General features: G+C 35.1%; 1 protein-coding gene across 2 annotated transcripts in view; it reads left to right on the top strand.

Annotated features, from left to right (window-relative positions):
* Window positions 1-15,564, top strand: part of LOC136029385 (paired box protein Pax-1-like) — a 43,474-nt gene extending 27,910 nt beyond the window's left edge. For both annotated transcript variants that reach the window (XM_065707712.1, XM_065707711.1), the window contains exons 4-5: window positions 1,567-1,694; window positions 12,814-15,564. In XM_065707712.1, the coding sequence (XP_065563784.1) occupies window positions 1,567-1,694; window positions 12,814-13,131 (446 nt within the window). In that variant the 3' untranslated portion in view covers window positions 13,132-15,564. The remainder of the gene's footprint in view (window positions 1-1,566; window positions 1,695-12,813) is intronic.
* Window positions 15,565-26,615: the final 11,051 nt, after the last annotated feature.

Raw genomic sequence — 26,615 nt, 5'->3', positions numbered from 1 at the left:
TTAAAAACATTTTTAGTTTTAAAGTTCACAGAAAGTCTGCAGAATTTGGAAAAAAAAGCCCTTGTCGATAATGAAATGTTCTTTAGAATCAGATTCAGTGTTTGTTTTTTTGTAAGTTAAAAGTTTTCTGAATATTCTACTTAAATTCGGACTATGCTACCCATGCCAGTGCTCTCGGTGATCTATAATCGAAGTAGATTTCCAATTTTGGGAGTCATTAGTACCTTAAGTCAGCATACCAGTTTGCTAATTCTCTGGTATCCGAAGTAAACCAAAAATAAAATATATAGCATGAATGTATCTCCCTTATGCAAGATAGAACAGCCATTTTTATTTTCATCAAAAATAAACGTTTGATTTCTTACTACTTTACATTTTGGGCTCATGGTAAGACATGTCAAGTAAGATACGTCTCCAGTTTTATTCCATCAGTGTCTTCGAATTCTCCTTTCCTAGCGTAACAGTCTTAGCAAGTAAGGATCTCGCTTAAACCCAGAGTACATCAAGGTACAATTGTGTCATTGACTTTATTATAAAATACGAAAAAAACTTCGTTTTCTTAAAGAGTTAAAGAGGCTGCGTCCCAAGGTCGAACCTTAAAACGTACAGGAATTAGGAGAGGCAGTTGGGGGGCTTCCGCCCCCCAAACCCCCGGCTTTTAAAGACTCTTTTGTACAGGTTTTTTTGTTGTGGGGGGCTGCCCTGCCGCCCCCCTGACCCCCCGCTCTTGGCTTCAGAAAGGCCCTCTTTTAATTAACAAAACAAAAAACCTGTACAAAAGAGTCTTTAAAAGCGAGGGGTTTGGGGGGTGGCAGCCCCCAAACTGCCTCTCCTAATTCCTGTACGTTTTAAGGTTCGACTTTGGGACGCAGCCTCTTTAACTCTTTAAGAAAACGAAGTTTTTTCATATTTTGTGAAAAAAAAACGCCCGATAAGGGACTTGAACCCTTGACCTTAGGATTAAAAGTCCCACGCTCTACCGACTGAGCTAACCACCTGCATGTGTGTAAATATAACTTTTAAATACCTTTTAAAAATTTCAAATTAACATGGGCTCTTATGGAGAAATGAGTTAATTAAGTGGCTAATACGTGGTTTCTGGAAAACAGAAAGGAGTTATCGGATCGAGCCCCCCATGAAATTTCGCGGATAAGCTCCTGGGGCCTAGGGGACCTTAACTTGTGAATTTCAGCCCGATCGGACAACGTTAAAGGGGGGCTGGGGTTGGTGGGTCGAAACTTTCGGCCAGATTTTCCCCATGAAGGAAAAGTCGGAGGGGGATGAAATTTGGCCGGTTTCTTAGTTGGAGCTCGGGCTACGAAATGCATCCCTTCCCATCCCTCTGCGACCACTGGAGCCGAAGATCGCTTAACATTGTCGTGGTTCGCCTCTTTATAGAGGCACGAGTGTGCCTCCTTGATTAGTTTTCTTGCGCATCGGACACCGGAAATGGCAGTCGCCTTTCCCGATTTTAGATTTTCCCGATTCGAATTTTTATCAGTACTGGTGTATTTTCGTAAAAATTATCAATAAAAGTGTTAATGTTTCAAAACGGCTGTATTTCAGGTCACGGTTCAGTGTCAAGCCAGTCAAGCGCAGCGAATATGAGTGCCGCTGCCGCTGCTCTGTACTCGCCACTTTATCCTTACGCTACACCATATGCATCAGTTGGAGTCCCTACAGGAATGAACCAGGTAAATTCCAAAATCTATTTGTGTAGTCGTTACTGTGGCTTTGAAGTTACAATTTTGATTTCTAATTGCTATCCCTGGATTCCTCCTGGAAAGTTTGCCATTTTTCCTAAGTAATTTCTGTACAAGAGAAATAAATGACACATTAATCGTAAAAATGGTTTCTTGGATCGTCCACCTTGGTATAGTTTTGATGCGACATTAAAAAAAAAAAATTTCTTGGTTTTTATTCTACTTTTTTGTATGTTGTGACGTTTATTGTTGTCGTCCACTAGACAATATTTCTTCTTCAAAATTTAGTTTTAGAAAGATTAGCTTTTTCTGCTCTGAAATTTCTTTTAGAAAATCTAAATGGGTAGTAAGATTTTATCATCACTACTACGTCATCAAATAAAGTGTCACCTCATTTAAAACTTTTTTTAAGTCCCGTTGAATAACAAAACTCATAAAATATTACTAGTTTTAATTTTATTTTTACTGCAAACACTAATGTTACTGTGCCAAATTTTGTTTTTCCTGGAAAAGAAATTAAGATACTAGTGTCTTATAGCCACCACACTCAAGTTCTGTCGAGAAGTGAAGTTTGATTAATGCTAATGACATAAAATAGAATATTAAAAAAATATAATACTTTATCAATAAGTTATGAAAACTCCAACAAAGAATTATGGAAGGGCCCAGACCGTATTATATTAAATACGGAACCTAAACTAACCTAATTTAACCTAACCAAAATACCAACTAAATATTTAATTAAAATGTAGCTATAATGTAGTTTCTCACTGAGCCGAAGCTTAAGTTGTCTGGTATAAAGACCACGAAAACCAGTTATTGTCTCATGTTCACGATACAAGCTCGTGAGTGTGGTGGCTATAAGACAAAAGTACCGGAATTAATTCTAGTACGCATTTCTTCTGGAACGTCTTTTCTTATTTTAAATTTGAATATGTAGAATGTTTTACTAGAGGTAAGTTTTGATTTTGGCTTTTTCTTTTGGTTGCGCCCGTATTTCAAATTCACGCTAATAGCGTTTGTGTCAAGGCAAAGGTTATAAACGTGACTTTGAAACAATGCAGGAACGGTAAGCCGTCCTACACCATCTTGTGGTCTTCCAAAAGTTTAACATATCATGGATGATTTTTTTAAACAAAACAAAACGATAAAATTTATTATCGTAGAAATTTAACCTGTTTTTTTTTCAAAAGTAAAAAGATTGCTTCGAAAAATAGTGTGCATACTTCACAATTACGTGATTCAAATGATAAATTGGTACTTGCGTCTTATAGCGACCACACTTTGTTCTGGATCTGTAATGAAATTAATATAAAAAAGAAGTTTTTTTTAACTGAAAGTAAGGAGCGACCTTAAAACTTAAAACGAACAAAAAATATTTCGTATATGAAAGGGGTTGTCCCCTCCTCAACACCCCGCTCTATAATAAAGAACATTTAATATTGTAGAAAATTAACCTGTGCCTTTTTTCAGATTTATAAAGATTGCTTCATGTTCACAAAAATAGTGTGTATACTTCTGAATCATGGGATTCAAATGATTAATTGGTACTTCCGTGTTATAGCGACCACACTTTGTTCTGGATCTGTAATGAAATTATTATAAAAAACAAGTTTTTTGCTGAAAGTAAGAAGCGACATTAAAACTTAAAACGAACAGAAATTATCCCGTATATGTAATGGGTTGTCCCCTCCTCAACACCCTGCTCTTTACGCTAAAGTTTGACTCTTTCTCACAACTCTACTTTCTAAAACAATAAAAAAACTTTAGCGTAAAGAGCAGGGCGTTGAGGAGGGGACATTCCCTTTCATATACGGAATTATTTTCGTTCGTTTTAAGTTTTAATTTAGCTCCTTACTTTCAGTTAAAAAAACTTGTTTTTTTAATTTTAGTTTCTGAACGTTTTTCAATTAATGCGGGTTCAAATTTGGCTCACCGTACATGAAAAATTAAAACAAAATTAGCATACTAATTTTGGCGGATTTATCCCGGATATGAAAGGTTGCCCCCTCCTCAATACCTTGCTCTTTACGCTAAAGCTGTTAGCACTTTTAAGAAAGCTTCCTATTCTAATTCTGCGGCCCCATTATTTCAATTTTAGTAAACAATCAAACTTTAGCATAAAGAGTAAGGTATTGAAGAAGGGGCAACCCTTCATATATGGCATAATTTCTGTTCGTTTCTCAAATAATACCGGTAAATCTGGGTAAAAACAACTACAGGTCCAAAAGAAAGCTATGCCCTCCGAAGCGATTTGGTACCATATATTTATAACCTGTTTTGTTGGTTTTCATCTATATTTCCTTCTTTTTAAACCCATACCTCCTAGAACCAAAAACTTGTTAACTTCATATGCAGGTCTTTTTCACTGGTGGATCCAGGGGGGCATGTCCCCCTCTTAGTTTGTTCTGGCTCCCTCTTTCCCTGTTTTTTTCTTTTGTTCACTCTTTTTTTTTAGAATAAATTCGCCAATTTGGTCAATTATTGGCACCTTTGTCGCATTGGCCCCCCTAAGGTTTCTCTCATTGGCACTCTTGTCCCATTAGACCCCCCCCCCATGGTTTTGCTCTAGATCCGCCCCTGGTCTTTTTCATTAATAATTAAAGTCTAGGTTCTTTCTTATTTTACAAGAAATATGTGGTTATTTAATTATTCACCAGGGGCGTAATTTGTTATGGGACAGGGGGCTACTGCCCCCTCCAGACCCAAGTTAGTCCCTCAGACCCCCCTAGCGTAAATTTAGTTTCTGCGAAAAACCTTGTCAAAATTAAGATAAGCCTGCATAGTTTAAGTAGCCAGAGAAACAGGTCAGTTTTCTATAGTATATCTTTGCCTTTATAGTAATATATGCCTTATTTTTCGGGTCATTTTCACTTGTTTTGGGAAAATTAGCTCCAACTTTGTCCCTCCCCCCTGAATTTTGACGAAATTGCGTTACTGGTTTTCACCTAATCAATTCAAAAAAAGTGAAGCTTCATTTTCCCTGTGTTTGGTCCTCTAAGCGGTTTTTTATTTTTTATAATAACATCAGATAAACATTGTAGACATTATTATGGAAACCATAACCTTTGTAATCGCTTTTCATATTGACTGCGTATGTAGTTTTACAGCCATTGCGGTAACTCAAAAGCTTTATGTCAGATTTTGTTTGAGATTTTTAATCACTTATTTAATTTGTTATATGGCCCCGATAACGTAATTAGATTATTTAAAAAAAGGGAAATTACTTTTGCGTAAGTTATATTGTTCTACTTGAGTCACTGATGTTTGTATAATTGATTGCTATGATTTTTTTCTCTCCTCTGTGAGCACACGTAAAAAATACTGGATATATGATCTTTAATCAGAGATGCGTAGTTCTAAAAATATAAAATTTGTGTTTGAAAAATGAGGAAAAATTAGTTTTTTTCAGAAGGGCAAGATAATCAAAAAGTAAGAGTGTAATGCATATTGCCTGACTTTATAGTTTGTTAAAATTGGCGGTGGTATACGCAGTATTTTATGGCATGAGCTTTATCAGCGTAACGTCTCTTACATTGCAGTGTTGCGATATCGCAAATATCAGCGCAATAACGCTGAAATTAGTTTTGGTACATGCAATTTTTTTTCCTTTTTAACGATTGAGGCTAAACTGGAGGGAGATTTAAAATCGAAGACACTTGCTCTTCGCAAGGATGTGCAAGATTTTTGTTCAGGGAGGGGGTATTTGGTCAATAGGGATAACAAAAAAAACTGGTACTTGTGTATTATTCAGAACACACTCAATAAGTGAAGTTAGGTTCTTTCGTAAAACAAATTACGATGCAGGTATATTTTAATTAAATATTTTATATATATCGGTGGCTAGGTTAGGTATTTGACATAATTCTTTAATAAAATTTAAAGAATCTTAATGAAATCATACCTTCAAATTCAGCGTATCATACAACCCTACTGTAGAGGTTCCAAGCTCCTATCTGCAAAAATGTTAAATTTGTTCTATTTGCCAGAATCATGAATTTCTATTTGCCACGCATCACGGATGCGTGTTTATTTCTTTTTTTTTTTTCCAGAGGTAATCATATTGAACCAATAGTCGTAGAATATCGGAAGAGGGCTCATTCAAACTGTAATTCAAAGTTCTATTGCGTTTTTTAAGTGACCAAAACATTGGAAGGTAAATAGCCCCCTCCCGCCCTCTTTTTCTCCAAAAGTCCTCTAATCAAAATTTTGAGATAGCGTCTTTGAAGATGACATGACACCCCAAAATCACTGGAGGAGGGACTACAAATTATGAAATTTGCCCATTTTTTACATACAGTTTTTGCAATAGGGAAGTATACCGACAATTTCCAGGAAGGGGGAGATTTTCTGGGGATGACTTTTCTACGGGAGAATTTCTCATTGGGATAGAAGTTTCCGGGCGTGGACTTTCCAGGGTAATTTTTGCATGAGGGAATTTGCCAGAATTCGTATACGGAATTCAATAACAATAAACAAGAAATTTCTTTGGGAAATCCGCAGCGAGGATGGAATTGTTTGGGGGTAACTTACAGGAGGAAGAATTTTACGTGAGAGGAACTTTCTGTGGAAAATTTTTCGCGATGGGAGGGGAAAATTTTCAACCAAGAGGGTGTATTTCCTGGGTTTATCTGAAAACAATAAGAAATAAAATTAAAAAACAAGTTTTTACCTCTCAAAGTGAGAAGCAGCATTAAAAATTAAAAGAAACTGAAATTATTCCGTATATGAGGTTGATTGCCCCTTCCTCAGTACCCCAGTCTTTACGCTAAGGTTCGACCGTTTGCTTCAATTCTTTAAGAACGGTTCCTGAAACCCAAGGGCCCTGTAATTAGAATCAAAGCCTTTTTTAGAAGTTCTTATAAATCTTTAGCGTGAAGAGGGGGTTTTAAAAACACCGAGAGGGATTTCGAGGAGGGGGCAGCCCACCTCATAGACGTAATATCACTGTTCGTTTTAAGTTTCAACGTTGCTCCTTACTTCCAGTGGAAAAAACTTGTTTTTTGTATTTAATATATATGTTACCGTGAATTTTCGAAATATTGTTAATATCAACATTCACCGGTGAATGTCCGAAATTCATTTTTCTCTTTTTGAATTCAATTAGCTTTACGAGTCAGCCTTTTCAGTCTGTTGCAAGCTATGATGGTAAAAGTTCGAGTTAGGTTAGATTATGTTAGTTTAGGCCAGGTAAATCTATATTAGGTTAGAAATTTAACAAATACGTTAAATTTGGTTCTAAATATCAGAAATGTGTTAAAAACGTAATCTAAACTAATCCAACCTAATATTTCCTAGCCATACCTACTCTATTCTAACGTAGCCCGTCATCATCAAACCTTGCTTTAAATTGAAAAAGTTGACTGGCAACGCTGATCAAATCCAAGGAGAAAAAAGGTATTTCAGACATTAAAAAACCAACCAAAAGAGAAACAAGCAAACAGCCACTCAGACACAAAATCTCAAAGAGTGAGAGAGACAAAAAATCATATAAACACACAGATTCAGACACAAAAACACACAAAGACAGGCATAGGGACAAAAGCAAACACCCGCTCAAACACATAGGTACAGAGAGAGAGAGAGACAGACAAATAGCCTCTCAGAAACACAGGCATAGACTGAGAGAGAGAGAGAAAGAGAAAGAGAAAGAGAGAGAGAGAGAGAGAGACAAAATACCTATAAAAACACAGAGTTAGACTCGCAAACACGCAAAGACAGAAATGGGGAAAAGCAAACATCCACTCAGACTCACAGGCATGAGGAAAAGAGACAAAAACACACACAGACAAACACCTGCTCAGACACACAGGCACAGAGAGTGAGAGAGACATAAACACATACCAACACATAGTTTCAGATACACTAACACACGCAAAGACAGACACGGGGACAAGCAAATACCCGGTCAGACACACAGGCACAGAGAGAGAGAGAGAGAGAGAGAGAGAGAGAGAGAGAGAAAAACACCTACAAACACACATAGCGAAATACACAAACACACAGGGACAGACATGGGGAAAATCAAACACCCGCTCAGACAAACATTCACAAAGAGTGAGAGACAGGCAAACAGCCACTCAGACAAACAGACTAATAGAGATAAATAGATAGACAATAGAGATATAGACAACAGACAAACAGACTAATAGAGATAAAGTAACAAAAACATCTACAAACACACAGAGTCAGACACACAAACATACAAAGACGGACATGGGAATAAGCAAACATCCGCTCCGACACACAGGCAATGAGACGCTTGAGAGAGACAAAAGCACATGCAAAACACATTCAGACACACAAACTCACAAAGACAAACACAGAGAAAGGCAAACACCCACTCAGATGCACAGGGACGGAGAGAGAGAGAAAGACAAAAAATTCTACAAACACATAGAGTCAGACACACAAAACACAAAGACAAACGTGGGGAAAAACAAAGATCCACTCGGACACACAGGCACAGAGAACGAGATAGACAAAAAAACATACAAACATAAAGAGCCAAACATTCAAACACACACACAGACAGACACAGAAACATGCAAACACCAGCTTAGACACACAGGCATAGTGAGAGAGACAAAAAAACAATCAGTCACTCACACAGGCACAGAGAAAGAGACAAGCGAAATCACGATCAGATAAATAGGCACAAAGACAGCGAGAGTCAAAAACACCTACAAACACAGAGTCATGCACATAAAACAAAAGGAAAGATAGAGAAACAAGTTCACACCCGTCTAGACACACAGGAGCAGAGAGAGAGGGGAGAGAGAGAGAGAAACAAATATGTGCTCAGACACACAGGCACAGAGAGAGAGAAACAAAACACATATAAACGCACATACTCAGACACACAATCACAAAAAGACAGACAAAGAGACAAGCAGACAGCAGACAGCACAGAGAGAGACAGGCGAAAACACCTACAAGCACACAGGGTAGAACACACAAAGACAAACAGAGAGGCAAGCAAACATCACTCAGACACATGAGGCCTAGTGAGAGAGACAAGCAAACATCTGCTCAGACACAGAGGCTTAGAGAAAGAGAGAGAGAGAGAGAGAGACGAAAAATACCTACAAACACACAGAGTCAGACACACAAACATAAAAAAAGACAGAAAAACAAGCAAACGCCTACTCTGACACATATTCAAAGCAACAGAAAAAAAAATCCTCTCAGTCACACAGGGACAGTGAGAGAGAGACAAAAACACCTACAACCACACAGACTCGGACATATAAACACACAAAAGAGAAATAAGCAAGTCGCCACTCAGACACAGAAGCTCAGAGAATTAGAGACACAAAAACACATACAAAAACACAGATTCAGACACATAACACACATACATATAACAAGTACACATATGTATACATATACATATAACATACATATACACATAACAAGACAAACATAGGGACAAGCAAATACAAGTTGAAACACAAAGGTGCAGAGAGAGAGAGAGAGAGAGAGAGAGAGAGAGAGAGAGAGAGAGAGAGAGAGAGAGAGAGAGAGAGAGAGAAACAAACAGCCACTCACTCACACAGGCATAGAGAGAGAGAGAGAAACAAAGAGAGAGAGAGAGAAAAATACCTATAAAAACACAGAGTCAGACAAACAAATAAGCAAAGACAGACATGGGACAAGCAAACATCCACTGAGGCTCACAGGCACAGAGAAAAAGAGACAAAAACACGTACAAACACACAGAGTCAGACACACAAAGACAGACAGAGACACAAAAAAACACCCACTCAGACAAAAGAACAAGAGAGTGTTAGAGAAAGAGAAACAAAAACACATACAAATACACAGAGTCAGATATAAAAGCACACAAAGACAGACGCAAAACATGCACACACCCGCTCATGTGTTTGCAGGATTTCTCTCTCTCTCTCTCTCTCTCTCTCTCTCTCTCTCTCTCTCTCTCTCTCTCTCTCTCTCTCTCTCTCTCTCTCTCTCTCCCTCCCTCTCTCCCTGTGTTTCTGAGCGACTGTCTGCTTGTCTCTGTATCTGTCTTTGTGTGTTGATTTTGATAATCAAACAGTTCGTGGTAACGAACTGTAGTAAGGAGCGACCCGGCTCAATTTTAACCGAAACTCTAAAAAATGGAATTTCGATACCAATAGTTACATCAAAAAATTGCATTTTAATGCTGATTTTAAATATATAACTTTCATCAAGATTAGTCTTACCTATCAAAAGTTACGAGCCTGAGAAAATTTGCCTCATTTTAGAAAATAGGGGAAACAGCCCCTAAAAGTCATACAATCTTAACGAAAACCACACCATGAAAATCAGAGAAACTTATTGTAGAAGTTTCAAGCTCCTATCTACAAAAATGTGGAATTTCGCATTTTTTGCCAGAAGACAATTTGGTTTTTATTTGGTTTTTTGTTTTATTTTCCCCACGGGTGATCGTATCAACCCAGTGGTCCTAGAATGTCGCAAGAGGGCTCATTCTAACGGAAATGAAAAGTTCTAGTGCCCTTTTTCAGTAACGAAAAAAATTTGGAGGGCACCCAGGCCCCCTCCCACGCTCATTTTTCCCCAAAGTCGCCAGATCAGAATTCTGAGATAGCCATTTTATTCATTATAGCAAAAAACCTAATAACTATGTCTTTGGGGACGACTTACTCCCCCGCAGTCCCCGTGGGAGGGGTTGCAAGTTACAAACTTTGACCTTTGTTTACATATAGTAATGATTACTGGGAAGTTTACGGACGTTTTCAGGGGAATTTTTTGGTTTGGGAGGGAGAGTTGAGGTGGGGGGGTTACGTGGGAGGATCTTTCCATTGAAAAACTTCTCTTGGGGGAAGAGTCTTTCAATGAAGGGGGCGCAGGATTTTTTAGCATTATTTACAAAAACAATGAAAAAATAAATATAAGGAATTTTTTCTACTGAAAGTGAGGAGTAGCATTAAAACTTAAAAAGACCAGAAATTATTGCGCATATGAGGGGTTTACCTCCTCGTAATACCTCGCTCTTTACGCTAAAGTATTTTTAGCAATTTCAACTATTTATTCTATGGCCTTTGTGACTCAAGGCTCATTTTTAAGGAATTGGGACAGAATTTAAGCTTTAGTGTAAAGAGCGAGGTATCGACGAGGGGTGAACTCCCTCATATACGCAATAAAAACATACGAATATAGAAGTTCGTTACGTAAGTTAATTAGTAAATTACGTATTTTTTTTACTAATGAAAATGTTCACAAAAAAAATAAAAGTTGTAGTTGCCTTTTTAGGTAATCAAAAATTGGAGGGCAACTAGGCTTCCTCCCTCTCTCTTTTTTCCTCAAAATCTTTCGATTAAAACTATAAGAAAGCCATTTAGGCCCAAAAAAACTTATATGCAAATTTCGTTTTAATTATTCATGTGCGGAGATCCAAGATCAAAACATGCATTAATTAAAAAACGTCCAGAAATCAAATAAAAAACAAGTTTTTTAAATGAAAGTAAGGAGCGACATTAAAACTTAAAACGACCAGAAATTACTCCGTATATGAAAGGGACTTTTACTCCTCAACGCCCCACTCTTTACGCTAATGTTTTTCACTGTTTTAAGAAGTAGAGTTAAGAGAAAGAGTCAAACTTTAGCGTAAAGAGCGAGGCGTTGAGGAGGAAAAGCCCCTTTCATATACGGAGTAATTTCTGTTCGTTTTAAGTTTTAATATCGCTCCTTACTTTCATTTAGAAAAACTTGTCTTTTTTATTTAATACCAAGTAAGGTTTCCATAATACAATAGAGGATTTTTCTTATTTCAGGCTTGAGTTTAACAATGTAGTGCAACATGTTTGATAATATCAGACAAGATTTTGGAATATCACACAAGATTTGGAAACAATTTGTTAACATTTCATCCATGTCACAACCTATTATCATATGGCACCCTTCCAATAAAAAAGTCACTGGACAGAATCAGCTGCTAATAGCCTTAAAAATTCCGAGTCTAAAAGATTCTAAGTAAAAAAAGAAGAAGAAAAGTGTTAGTACAAAAACTATTTTTCTAATATGAAAAGTCACGACAAACATATCTATAACATCTTCATTTCATATTTAAAAAATATAACAAGTGAATTTTTTTAGTATATTTATGTGATTTTAAGTCGCCGAAAAAAAAGTTGAAAAAACTCTAAGTAAAAAAAACTTAGAGTTAAAACACTTCAAAAAATGAGTACAAAATGGGGGCCAAAAGTTTGGAGGTAGGGGCATTGGGCCCCTCCTTGGAGGCTGGGACATGGATGACCAATGGCTGTAGTATCATTGCATAAAATATGTATAATTTTATTAATTTCAACTTTATACACAGCCTAATGCTAAACAATGTTTTCAAAAGACAAACAGTTTATTCATATAATTGTCATGACTTGAATATTAAGTATTATAGTAGCTTGGCATTGCTTTTATTCAGTGAAGATCGAATATTTACTAATCTTGCTCGGACAGAAATGTGTAGGTCATTCACCCAAAAATGTCAGATACCTGTCTTGGCAGCTGGCTGTGTAAGTAGGTCAATGCTCTAATTTAGTATATGTAGTCTTTATTGCCCAAATAAGGTGTCCTGTCTGTAGTATAGGGAAGCATTAATGCCCAAAGAAGGTTGCAAGTTCAGTATTGTATACACCACAACTACTTACGATACCTGAAGTGACTTGTTTTGATTTTTCTTTTAGTTTCAGCCTTCTTTATTTTAAATGAAACTTTCAAACTCAATCATCTATTACGCCTACAAAAATCCCGTGCACAATAATTTTTGAAAGTAACTAATTTCTTATGGCCTGTAAAGCCTGTCGCTTAAAAGAAGGAGCCATGCAGCTTACTGATGAGCGCAAGAATCAACTGTGCTAGTTACTGTTCATTTTGAGTTTTTGTCGAGATCAAACGTACATTAATCCTGAGAAATGATAAACATCACAGGGAATTTCAGACATAGAAAAAGTATTATTTCTTCAGCTTTTATAAATACTACTTTTCTAGGAGAATAACCTTTTATGCTTGATTGTTCTTTTAAAAGTTTTCTATATTATACCTACATATACCTAAAAATATTCACTTGAAAATCTGACTGGAACAACTTAACTTATTCTTTTTTTAGGCGTTTGGAAATATTCCCTCTCAAGCGAGTGCAATAACGGTGACACCCCCATGCTCCACGCCGTCCTCTGATGGTTCACCAACCCATCAAAGAATTGGAAGTCCTTTCTCCAAGTTCTCCTATGCCCATAGTGTGACAGATATACTAAGTGGATCTTTCCCTTTTCAAAGACAAACTCAGCCATGTTCTGTAAACGAAAATAATTACAACTATAATTATAATTACAACTACTATATGTATATGTGCAATGCTGCCCCGTGTCCTCCAGCGCCGAGTCATAATTTTGGCACAATTATGGGGACTGGCGCAATGGTTTGAAGTTTTTATTTTTTATTCTATCATTTTAGAAGATATGAAATAAAAACGCTATGCATTTTAGTTATTTTCATGGCTTAAGAGAGATTTTCAGTGTTTAGTGGACACTACAACACTACAACTTCTTTTAATTATAATCATTTATACATGCTGGTTTAAACATGTTGAATGGGGAGAGTTGATTGAGACCATTTTCTTTTTAGCTATTAAAAACTTTCCATCTTGTTATTTGGTGAAAACCAATTGAAAGCATTTTTATTCAGCCCTCTTTAAGAAACAAGTGCGTCCATGTCTATTGGGCTCTATATACCTCATGTTTTGAATGTTGACTTCTAGTTTCGTGATTAGTCAAAAACTTAGAAGTAATGAAAATGTAGAGACAAGATTTCCACTCTCCGGTGTCAATATGTTGGTGTAATGAGATGGCTGATCATCATAGATTGTTTAAAAAATGTTTTGTCGTCTTATGCTATGCTTAAATTATTCAATAGCTAAAAATATCTTACTGAAATACATCATTATTCAGTTTATCTAATAGAAGTAAAAATCCAATGAAAATTTTCTTTGGGCTTACTTTGCAGACTGTTACAGCATTTGCATGAAAAATACAGATTAATTCTGGTTATGTCATGCCATAGAAAAGACTAAGCCTACACTTTGTGAAGAAATAGTCTACTTTCATAATTTGGAAGAACTGGCTGGAAACTCATACTGCTTTGCTATTTCAAACCAAAAACGATTATATTTAAGATTACTGAAATCCCGTTTGACGTTCTGCAAACGAGTAACGAACGCAGTAAAAATCTGGGCATCATCTATGGTAACACCATTTTAGCAAAAAGCACGAAAACAAAACCTTACAAAACATAAGTAATTGAGTAACTTGTTAGTAATATTAGCGATATGCATATGTATTTTCTTGATTGTTTTTTTTTGTTACTGTCGCACGGTGTGTGTTTTTAGCTGTGGAATCTGATTTTTCAATGATATTTTGAATTACCTGTGATCTTTAGTGCCTTTTAATGTGTTTTTCGATATTAGCAAGGCTGTGCCAGGAATTCAAATTTTAAATCTCCTAGGGATGAGAGACATGAGTTTAGACCAAGTTGTGGGCTTATTTTGTTTCATTGAATTTCTGCGAATTTCTGTGGGTACGGCCTTGAAATTTAGTACTGTTTTAGCATTTGTTTCATTAATATGTACTATGATATTTGATTAAAGGTCAGCTTTAGAATTCAAGTTTGTGTTATATATTTCATGTTTAGTTTTATAATATAGTTTATTTATACCGCCGGATTTGCTGCAAACCTTAGTGCCATGACGTGCTGCTTATCTGACTCGATCCGAGGATAAGTTTTCCAAATAAGTGGAAATCATGACTAAGTTAGCACACATGTTGTATTAGCTGGAATGTCCAATGATCAAAATAAAAATACATGGAGAATTGAAGGCTTGGGATTGATCAACTTCCATGCGGAGTTGCCGATATGAAAAGGAATCGTAATACGTTGGAACGAGAACTTTCTTGACCCTTTACATACATAGGGTTAAAGAAAAACAAATATAAACGTAAATACAAAATTGCAAATAAGTGGTGTAGGCGCTATTTGGAAAAACTATTTTTCTTATTTAACTTTGAAAAGAGCTACATAATTGGATTTTCAATATTCAGCTTATCGATAGTATTACATACCTGATGACAATCTAATGTTTAATACTTACAATGACAATACTGCGGGGTTTACTCTAGCTTTATCATATTGAAAAAAACGTTTGGATGAATTCGAACTATTGATCCAGTGGTCGTACTCTGCTGGAAACCGATTTCTTCGAACAAAAATTCAAAGTTTTAGACTTCTTTAATAAGGAACGAGAAACTCTACAGTGAATTACTGATTTCCACCATTGTTTGCTACAGATTGATAATTTTGATCCAAATAAAGGCAAAATATTATCGAGTAAAAATTCTGAGAATATTAATTGGCTTAGAACTCTGAAAAAGATTAGTTAAATAGTGTTATGATTTCAAAAGCCATACTAGTTTTTGATGGCACATTTGTCTCATAGTATGTTTAAGTATTTGTTAATTAAACGAAACACACTCAAGAATTAAGCCAATAGGTTAGATATCCAAAAACCAATTTTATGGCCACAAGACAAGTGACAGGTGAAAAAATGCATTAGATTTGTATAATTTGGGCTACATATTTGCACATTAAGGGTGGCGGTTAGGTTAGGGGCGCTGTCCAAATACTTTACCCTCCCCCATAATGTGCAAATATATAGCCAAAATATATTATTATATAAACTAAAGGTTAAATGAAGGCTATATATCATTAAGATTAACCTAACTTCACTTTTTGGGAGTGTTTCGTTTAATTATTAGGTACCCATGTATGTAATCCATTTTAAAATAAATAGTTATTATAGACCGTATATCTAGCCAAACTGATAGGCTACTGCATAGCAGTGCAATAGCTATTAAGGCAGATGAAGGTCAGTTTTGACTGTGTTTGAGGAAGAAATACACAAAGTTTCAATAACACATAAAACTACAAAGATAAACACAAAAACAAAGATATAATAACACTACAGTAATGCGAAAGCAGCAGCTAGCCCAGGATTCTTATTCAAATATCAAAAATTCGTTATGATTAAATATAGATTATTACTAAAAGATAACCAAAAGACCCTTTTCAGCCAAAGCAACAAACCGCGCACATGACTTTATACTAAACACTAAATCAAGGATAGACTAAATAGAATTTAATAATGCAAATCTTGTGATTGGGAGGATACATTTTGATGAAGGTAATAGGGCAGTATTTTTTTATGTCATGCTTAAATTTGAAAAGAATTGTTGCAAACGTAAATTGTTGAGAAACTGGAAGTATATTTGAATAATTATTATAAAGATACCGTAGAAGGCTTATTTAGAAAGTCAGTAGGTGATGAAATAAAAAAAAAACTTTGGATTCTCAGGTCTTTATTATGTAAAATATGAATTGGCTTAATATGGCTTTTAAATGTAGATACTATACTCGGTAATAATACTTGATATTAGGATGAATTAAGTAAACTAAAACACGGTTCTTATCTGAAAGCAAGGAGTGACATTGAAACTTAAAACAAAGAGAAATTATTCTGTATATGACAGGGGTTGTCCCCTCCTCAACGCCCCACTCTTCACGCTAAAGTCTTCTATTTTAAAAAGTAGAATTTTGACAAAGAGTCCAACTTTAGCGTAAAGAGTGTGGCGTCAAGGAAGGGACAGGCTCTTTCATATACGGAATAATTTCTCTCCTTTTTAAGTTTTAATATCGACCCTTACTTTCAGTTAAAAAGAACCATTTTTTTATTCAATTTTTGAATGTTTTTCAACTAATAGGGGTTCAAACTTGGCTGACCGTATATGAAAAATTAAAACGAAATTTGCATATTATTTTTGGCAGATTTATTCCATATATGAAGGGTTACCCCCTCCTTAATACCTTGCTCTTTGTGCTAGAGTTCTTAGCACTTTTAAAAAAGCTTCCTATCCTAATCAAACGGCCCCCATGCTTCAGTAGCCGCTCTTAAAAAATTGGGACAAGCAGTGAAACTTTAGCGTAAAGAGCAAGGTATTGAGGAAGTGGAAACTCTTCATACATGGAATAATTTCTGTTCGTTTTGAGTTTTAATGTTGCTCCTTGGTTTCAGTTAAAAAAAACTTGTTTTCTTGTTTAATTTCCGATCGTTTTTCAAATAATGCAGGTAAATCTGGCTCACCCTCCATGAAATATACCCCCCTCCCCTCAAGAAAAAAATCCTACATGGAAATTTCATCCAACATAAAGTGCACCTTTCCCTGTCAAATTCCCTCCAGACTGTTTCATCTTCGCTGAAAATCTCCCTTCCCCGTAAAACTGCTTACGGACGATTCAGCCAGATAAATTTTCCCAAGCATTTTTTTCATTCGGATAAGACTTTAATCTCTAATTGGTTTCTCGACCACTCCAGAAATATCCCCTTCAGTGGAAATTATTTTCGGGAAATAGAAATACGCGGAAAATAGCCCCCTGAACATCCCCATGTGTAAAAGTTGACAAAGAGAATGTAAGACAGTAAAAAAAATCGTATAGTAATTCCTTCAAATTCCCCCTGTATAAGATTCTCCCTGGAAAACTCCTCATCCTTCGAAAATTTCAGTCCCCAAGGAAGATTCTCCCTATAAAATCCACCCTAAATACCCTCTTCCCCGAAAAATGTCTGTGCATTTCCCAGTAACAAATATTATATGTAAACAATGGGCAAATTTTATAAATTAATGGCTCTTCCAACAAATTCTGGGGGGTTATTTTACACCTAAAGATATAGTTATTTGATCCTTCAACATTACTGAACAAATGGCTATCTCAAAATTTGGTCTGATGACTTTGGAAAAAATGAAAGTTAGAGGCCCAGTTACCCTCTAATATTTTTGGTAACTTAAAAAGCCACTAGAACTTTTAATTTCCTTTTGAACGCACCCTCTATCGATCTTCTAGGTCCATTATTTCGATACGATTACCGCTCGGAAAACAAAATTAAACACGCATCTGTGATCTGTAATAACAACTAATAATAATTTATTTTTAACCCGCTACAAAACAACAAACATAAGCGGAGGACTAGGAAAAAAGAAACATAAAAAAACTTCAAAATATACAAATATAATGCACAATCACTAACGGCAAAACAATCTAATAAACGGGTGAAAACAACCTAGAGAAAAAACAGCATTATCAGCTAAAACAGTATCTATCTTCTGGCAAAAATAGCAAAAATCTACATTTTTGCATATAGAACCTTGTATATTGTATACAGAAACTTCTATAGTAGTGTTATCTAGTACGCTGAATATGATGGCGTGATTTTCATTAAGATTCCTTGAATTTTAGGGTGTGTCTCCCCCCTATTTCAACAATCAGGCAAGTTTTCTCAGGCTCGTAACTTTTCATGAGTAACACTAAACTTGATGAATCTTATATATTTGGAATCAGCATAATAAGCTGAATCTTTTGATGCATCAACTGATATCAAATTCCGGTTTTTTAGAGTCTATATTTCTATTAAGCCGAATCGCACCTTACTTACGGTTCGTTACCACAAACTGTTTGATTACACACACACACACAAACTGTTACAGATGAAGATTGTGGATGAAGACTGGGGAAAGTAGTATCGTAAGGTTTTCCCACTCAATTTAAAAACGTAAGGAAGAGCAAATAGAATCGATTAATATGGCACTAAAGGAAATAAATGGAATAAAATGACAAACTTTTAAATTCTGGAATAAATATTATTCTTTCGTTTTAGGTTTTATAATTCAGCAAGCTTGAAATTCCATCTTTTAGAGTTTCGGTTAATGTTGAGAAGAATCGCTCCTTAGTTCGTTACCACGAACTGTTTGATCGGAACAAAATAAATGCTTCATAATACAGTGTATGACAAGTAATGCTTCAGCCTTCGCATTAAGCCAACACACCTTTAAATCAATGAACAAAGTTTTTTAGCGTGTTTCTTGAAAGATAAGCTTTGGTCAATTACAAGTCCAGTGTACTTCATTATATCCACCCTCGGTAAAGATAATAAATATTTTGGAGAAGTAACTCGGGTTATGCGAGTGCAAACATTTTTCTTTCTACCGGAAATCATAAAATTAATTTTCAATACTTTTTATGTAATAAAATTTGATGAGTACAAATCAAGAACATTAGAAAACACAGTATCTAGTTTCTCAACCCGCTCCTCATCATTTCTCTTAGAAAGCGTAATTGCTGTATCATCTGCAAAATTTGGGTTGAGACACGGGACTGACAAGGCGCAGCGAAAATCATTTATATAAATAAGAAAAACTTAGGACAGAGCCCCGAAGTGCCCTTACCTTCGAAAACTCGGGAACTGCCAAAGAAAGGAAATTGTCCCCATCTATATTTTGCTTTCTATTATCCAGGTGAAATTTAACTAGATCTAACGCCGATTCACCCACACCACAATTTTCAAATTTACAACAAAAAATATAATGAGATACTGTATCGAATGCTGTTTTTTAAATCTAAATATATTGCTGCTAGAATTTCCCTTTCTCCTAACATTCATGGATATATTGGATGAGAGCAAGGATAACGTGTTCAGTATTCTGTCCAGACCTGAAACCAAATTGGGACTTTGTAAAGAAATTAGGCGGTTTAAAAAAAATCATAATTCCTTTAATGTATTACTTTTTCAAATATTTTCAAAAAAGCTGACAAAATAGAAAACGGGTGGTAATTGGATGGGTTTTTGGGGGAGTCACCTTTTTGAAGAGGAATTATCCTTGCTTCTTTAAAAGCAGAGGGAAAAACTCCAATTTTAAGTGAAATATTAATTATATGCTCTAATGGTAAAATTACTACAGGCAGACTTTCTTTAACAATTATGGAGCTAAACCCATCTGTTCCCGCTGAATTACCTAGATTTAGATCACAAACTATTTTTGTTATTTTAAACGGAGATATAGGCCCAACAAAAATCGGGCTACTTTGAGGAGATGGAAGGTACGAAAGAAAATGTTTATTACTGCGTGAATCACACTGGTTCATTACTGATGTAGCAATTTTCTTTCCTATATTAACAAAATAATTATTCAAAATATTAGCCACTTCCTCAGATTTCTCAGCAGTCGATCCGTCCTCTAAACTAATAACTTCAAGAGACTTAGATTTTCCCTTTTTTATATTTTTTTTAACCACGTTTTAAGGGGGGGAATTTTGAGCTTCTTCAAAAGAATCTTTACAATATCGTTGTTTCGACATTCGTATCAGTGTAGTTAAATCAGTGTGGTTAATGTCAAAAAATGTTTAATATTATAATCAGTTGGATTCTTTACCTGCTTTTTAAATAAACATTTTTTTTCTTCAGTGATATTAAAATTGCAGAAGTTATCCATGGCTTTATAGGATATTTTTCTCTGCAAATTTTACTCCTAACAAATGGGCCACTAGGATCAAGGCAGCATTTAAATTTGCTTAGGAGAATAGGAGTTGCCATATCTGTATCCTCCGTAGATATATCCTTCCAATCCGACCAAAATTTTCACTTAGTTACTTTAATGTTATTAAATAATAAAAAAAACAAGTGTTTTAAACGAAAGTAAGAAGCGACATTAAAACTTAAAACGAACAGAAATTACTCCGTATATGAGAGGGGCTTTTCCTCCTCAACGCCCCGCTCTTTACGCTAAAGTTTGACTCTTTCTCTTAACTCTACTTCTTAAAACAGTAAAAAACTCTTAAAAGTTTAAACTTAATGAAACTTACGTATTTTTAAAATCAGCATTAAAATGCGATTCTTTTGATGTAACTATTGTTATAAAAATTCCATTTTTTTAGAGTTTTGGTTACTATTGAGCCAGGTCGCTCCTTACTACAGTTCGTTACCACGAACTGTTTGATTTTGTTCATTAACAACACTTGACATTGAAATTCTCGTGATATCAGGCATGACGTCAGAAGGCTTTATTATGACATCCACAATAGACATGACTAGCCGAAGTAAACAAGTAAGTAAACGAAGTAAGCTCGTTCCCTTTCTCCAAACACAAAATTCTAGTTCATTTTACCTCTTTCCGCATAAAGCATCCACCCTCGCTAAGGAAATTCCCACAGACAATTCCATTTTAGCTCAAGATTCCACCCGGGAAGTTTCTTGCGGTTGGATCCGGTTGAAACTTTTTCTTAGCTCACATTCATTTGAAAAATACTTTAATTTCTGATTATTTTTAAAATCATGCGGGAAATCTACTCCTCTGTGGAAAAGTTTTCTTGCAATTACCCCCTCCCCCGCACCCTGATAGAAAGTTACTCCCACAGAAAGTTCCCTCTGTAAAACTTACCCCGTGGAAAACTCCCCCTCTTACTGAAAGAGACTCCAGACAATTCCAACCCAGTAAAAATTTCCCACAGACGATTCCCCTTAACATTTCCAATTGTAGAATTGAGTTGGCAATGAGAAAGTGAGACAAATAAAAATAATTTCGTATAGGATTTCTGGCAAATTCTCCGAATGTAAAAATTCCCCTGCAGAGTTCAATGCCCAGATGATTTCCTCCCCATAGAGAATTCTCCCCTTGGAAAATCCCTACGAAAGGAATTCCCCCTCCCCAAAAAAGTTTCGGTATACTTCCCAATAACGAATACTATACATTAATAATGGGTAAACTCCATGATTTTCAGACCTTTCCTCAGGGGCTGAGGAGGGTCAAATTATCCCCAGAGGCGTAGTTACTGGGCTTTTAACTAGGCTTAACAAAATGGCTACCTCAAAATTTTTATCAGATGACCTTCAGGAAAAAAGGAGGCGGGGGACTCATTTTACTTTAGAATGAGTCCTTTTTTGATATTCTAGGACTATAGTTTTGAAACATTCAAACAAACACACATCCGAGATCTTTCTCCTGGTAAAAAATAAAATTCCACATTTTTGTAGACGGGAGATTGGAACTTCTACACTAGGGTTTTCGATACGTTGAATTCGATGGCGTGATTTTCATTAAGATTTTGTGACTTTTAGGGAATTTTTTCCCCCTTTTTCGAAAATCAGGCAAATTTTCTCAGTCTCGTAGCTTTTCATAAGTTACACTAAACTTAATGAATCTTCATCTATTTGGAATCAGCATAATAAGCTATATATTCTTGTATATCTGCTAATATCAAAATTACGTGTTTTAGATTGAGCCGTGTCACTCCTTACTTACAGTTCGTTGCAACGAACTTTTGAAAGTATCCCAAATCACGGTTGTAGCAGTAGCTGGAACCTAGTAAAGAGCGAACCACAGCCCATAGTAACCAAAAGTTTAAAAAACATGTCTAGAGAAAAACTACCTAGTGAAAAATTGCCATTTGACACTGATTCACGAATGATAACTATTATTTTGGTTCGTCTTAAAAGCTAAAGCTTATTGCGAAAAAAAATTATGGGGATTTCAAAAAAAGACCGAAACCCCTTGAAAACGGTGTTGGATCAAAATGAAAATTATGCCATTGGAATCGGCATGGTCGAAAACCTTTTATAGGGAAATTAGAGCCCCCCTCCTTGAACAACAAGGAAAATCACTTATTTGCATGGGTAGCACTGATCTGCCTCCCGTTTTTTTTTTTTCTTTTTTTCTTTTTTTTTCCAGGGCTAGCAATTTACCATAAAATAATAGAGAAATGTTTAATAGCTAGTTTAAAGACTATTTCTCATATATACATGCTTTTTATAAATTCCATCATCTGTAAATGCCAGATGGCACTAAAAATGGCACTTTTGTGCCATTTCTCAAGGCTAGCAGTCAACCAAAACATCGTAAATGGATTTTAAATTTTCCCATAAATCCCACCATCTTTAGTGCCAAATGGCACTAAAGATGGTACTTTTGGCATCATGCTTCAAGTAGAAAAGCTAGGACTAGTGGGGATTGGGGGTAAAGTATAGCGGGTCTGCATGTAAAATGTGTTAGGTACAATTATTCTGCATATTATAAAGCAAGAGTGGTTTTCTAACTTCACACTGTTCAAATAGTTTACCCCCACCCCCTCTAATGTGCAAATATATAGCCCAAATTATATGTATACCATCAAATCTGTCATTTGTTGTTTCCTTGCCTCACGCTAAGCTGAAAGAAACTAACGAAAGAAACCAGTTTCAAAGTGTGTCAATGGATAAAAAACTTGAGTGTTGGCGGTATAAGTCATAAGTACCATTATACAATTATGATTACATAAAAAACGATATATTGTAATTTGATCATCAGCCACCGTAGTTTAAGCTACTAGGGCTTTAAATTTTAAATCAGAATGACAAGGGATCAAATCTTTAATCGTTTTTTTTTCTATAATGGTTTTCTTACATATATATGATCATTTTTCTGCTAATTCACTATTTTTATGAATTTTTTGTGAATTGTGAAATGTTCCACACAGTATTTTTGGGACAAAATACGACCCCAACCCCTTCCCACTTAGGGTCTGGAGAAGTGCAGGCATATGGTTCTGGAACCACTCAAAGTTGTATCTTCAAAGAAGGATTACTTATTATTATATTTATTTATTCATATTATTTACTTTTTATACTATTTGACAAACATAATAAACAATTTGTAATGTATATGGAGAGATCATAGCGCTAAAAACCTATTTGATTTTTTTTTTTTTTCAAGACAGTCTCCCCCATAAGGTTCCATATTATCCGTTTTAAGTTTCAACTTCGCTCTTTACTTCCCTAAAAAAAAATTTTTTTTAATTAATATTTTTAAATCGTTGAAAAGTCTACAGTCTTAATACTAGAGGAAACAGGGGCTCCAAACAAAGTTCCGGGATAAAAAACTTTATTATGTCGTTTTTGTGTTGATAATTTTTGACGAAACCTTGAATAGGCATTGATTGGCAAAAATAGGCACTGAAACACTGGCTCTAATGAACAGTTATAAATAAAACTTCATATTCTGTTCTCCACCATCTAAAGGATTTTTCATAAACTAAAAAGGATTGGCTCAATTCAATAAAAACTGGTATTCTTTTCCTTTAACTGAAAATAGAAAAAAAAACTTTGCTTTCTGATCACTGCTGCCAAACCTGGCATAATGTTACTACATCAAATAAATAGTAAGCCCACTTTGTAAATGTAGTGAAAGAAGGTTCAAATCTTGTAAAACTGATTAGACCTAGGTAAATTTTATGATAATCTATTGGATATACTGCAGCCATATATGTTTTCTTTAATTGTGTAGTTTAGCCTAATCGCTTATTCCATTTTTATTTCAACGGTTTTCTCTGGCTAAGAGACTGACCCTGAGCAATACTATGTTTCTTCAAAACCGATCCACAGAAAATTTGAAATTATAAAAGACATATAGCAACATCAAGCTATTTTCTATTCTTTAGTACTTTATTTGCCCGGACAAGACGAAAGAAAACAAAATTGCCTTGAATGTAGAAAACCTTAAATTTTGTGTCAAGCTACATTTGAGAACCATATTACTGAATATTCCCATATACTGGTCACTCTTTTTTTGGCAGAGATCTGTTCTTTACTTAAACTGAACTGAACCATGAAGGTTTGAAACTTTTCCTAAAATTTTTGAACTTAAAGAATTTATTGTTTTATTATATGCTTAATGCTTAAGATATTAGTTACCTGCATTTCTTACTTTCCAGGTTTTTTTACTTTTATTATCTTGGTGTTTTACACCATAACAGAGAAATTTTGAGCGTGAACAAAATATGTCAGGAGCTGAATCCTTTTTTTCTAGAATTTCGGCTGAACTTTAAACTAATAAATCATTGTTTTACTCAAATTTGGGATACTTGGGTTACAAGAATTCATGATATATAGCGTTCCAAACTGACCAACTTGGAGCTATACTTGGTGTGCAAAATAAAAGGGCGTATTTGAAATTTTATTTTTATATTGGGGAGTGAATATGTATTCCTAAGCTTTCAGTAAAAAAAATGTTGATTTACAACAAAAAATCATGAAGTCAAAGGATAATTTATAGATTAGTATTTTAGCTTTAGTTATGTATATATAACACTAATTAATTAATTATGTTGCAAGACAAATCATCTACATTAATTGCGCTTAGTGGTGCTCGACCTCGGTGGCAGAATATCCTTATTCCAATCAAGGCCAGTTTTCTCTATCTGTTAGGAAGTATATATCCTCTGAAGTATCTAGGTCTCCCAAGAAGCGCCTGCCTACCTCTGCAGTTGCTACCAGAGGATGAAGACTAAAGGAGTAGAAGAACATTTTCTGTGTTAAAGTTATTTTCAAGAAGTGTCAAATAAAATTTCTTTTTAAGACATGATGATACGTTTATAAGAAAGTCTGTCAAAATGCACTTTCATACTACATCCCTCCTGGATGTGATGACATAGCCTGCCGCAGTTGACAAAGCCAAAAAGAGGGTTTCCTTCTTGTGCGGGGTCGGTTCTCTTTTAGCCAGGAAGTCATTCTAATTCATCGGCACGTATGGAAATCGATACGGCGGCAGATTTGGCAAGGTGAAACAAGGTCACAAGCCGCTTTCCGCTCATTCAATAAAGAAAATTGATGAATGATGATTAAAATGTTTAAGTGAAAATTGCTACCATTCTCAAAGTTTATAAGGTTTACATGGTGGTCCTGTAGGTCTATTTGAGTGGCAACATGTCATTTCCCACTTAGTATTTTGTATTTTCTCAATTTAGAACGGTTACTCTAAGCTAGTATAATATTTAAACTAAAGCAATTATCAATTTAATGTGGCCAAACAAATGGAAAGTCCGAAAGAGCCTGGAAATTTGTGATTTAGGGGGCCTTAATAATTTTTAAAACATTAGTGCTAAAATCAAACTTAGGGTTCTTAATATGAAAAGAAAAAAAACTTAAATACTATAGCCATAAGCAACATGATGAGACAAATAGAATTTCAATTTCAATAAGCTACAATGCCAGGGGGATTATACTGTAACCAAAGTCAGGGTTCTAGCCTGACTTCAATTATTCTTCGTTGGGCTAATCGTCTCCGTTTCTAGTCGTAAAAATTTTCGGCTGTCTTTTTATGGGGCCTCAAATGTAATGTTTTAGAATGTTTAAGGCAGAACTGACACACACAGTCCGCTCCGTCCTATGAAGTGTGTTAAGAAGACTCAGAAAAAAATATTTATACTCTGTTTGTAAAATGTTTAATATTTTATTTCAAGCTTTCATGAAATTTTACGTGTTATGTCTTTGTAGTATGATGGCAGAGGAAAGAAACAAAAGAGGAAGACAAAATCTACTGAATACTAACATAGACAATGTAGAATTGTAAGATGTAACATTATACTGCTGAATGTAAAATAATTTGTTTTTGTCTTATGTAGGATTTCAGGCACTTTAGCCCTGACGTTACTGTCAATAAGATAAAAGTATCAATGTAGTGAATTCTGTCTCTCGATATTTTCCTCGGAAACAATACCACTGAATTGAATGGCAGATGCACAAGCTCCTTGTTCCGATTATTATTAATGGGAGTAAAATAATGCCAAGCATTTGATAAGTTCGATTAAGTCTTCCACAGGGAAAAAAAAAATCTAAATTTAGAGTTGTAAAGAATTGGCATCATGGAACCCTGCCTCCCCCCAAACACAAATAATTAGGCCCTTACTGATTTTCTTATTATGTCTAATATCTTTTAGAAAAATTTACTATCTTTTATAAAAAGATATCTTTTAAGTGTTAATGTCACTCCTTACTTTCATTTAAAAAACTTGTTTTTTATTTAATATTATATATATAGATATATAAAAATGTAGTGTCTGTCCGTTACACTATCTTTACCGTTACACATTATTACCGTTATTACCGTAACACGAGCTAAAAAAAACTGAGGCTCTTTTTAAATTCTATTAAATTGCTTAAAATGTAAAAAACTCGTGATTGCACAAATATTTCAATATATTTTTACAATGGATTAAAGCAAT

The sequence above is a fragment of the Artemia franciscana genome, chromosome 7 (genome assembly GCF_032884065.1).
Source record: "Artemia franciscana chromosome 7, ASM3288406v1, whole genome shotgun sequence".
NCBI classification, from domain to species: Eukaryota; Metazoa; Arthropoda; class Branchiopoda; order Anostraca; family Artemiidae; genus Artemia; species Artemia franciscana.
Note: the sequence above shows the minus strand (reverse complement) of the source record. Positions and strands in the feature narration are given on the sequence as shown.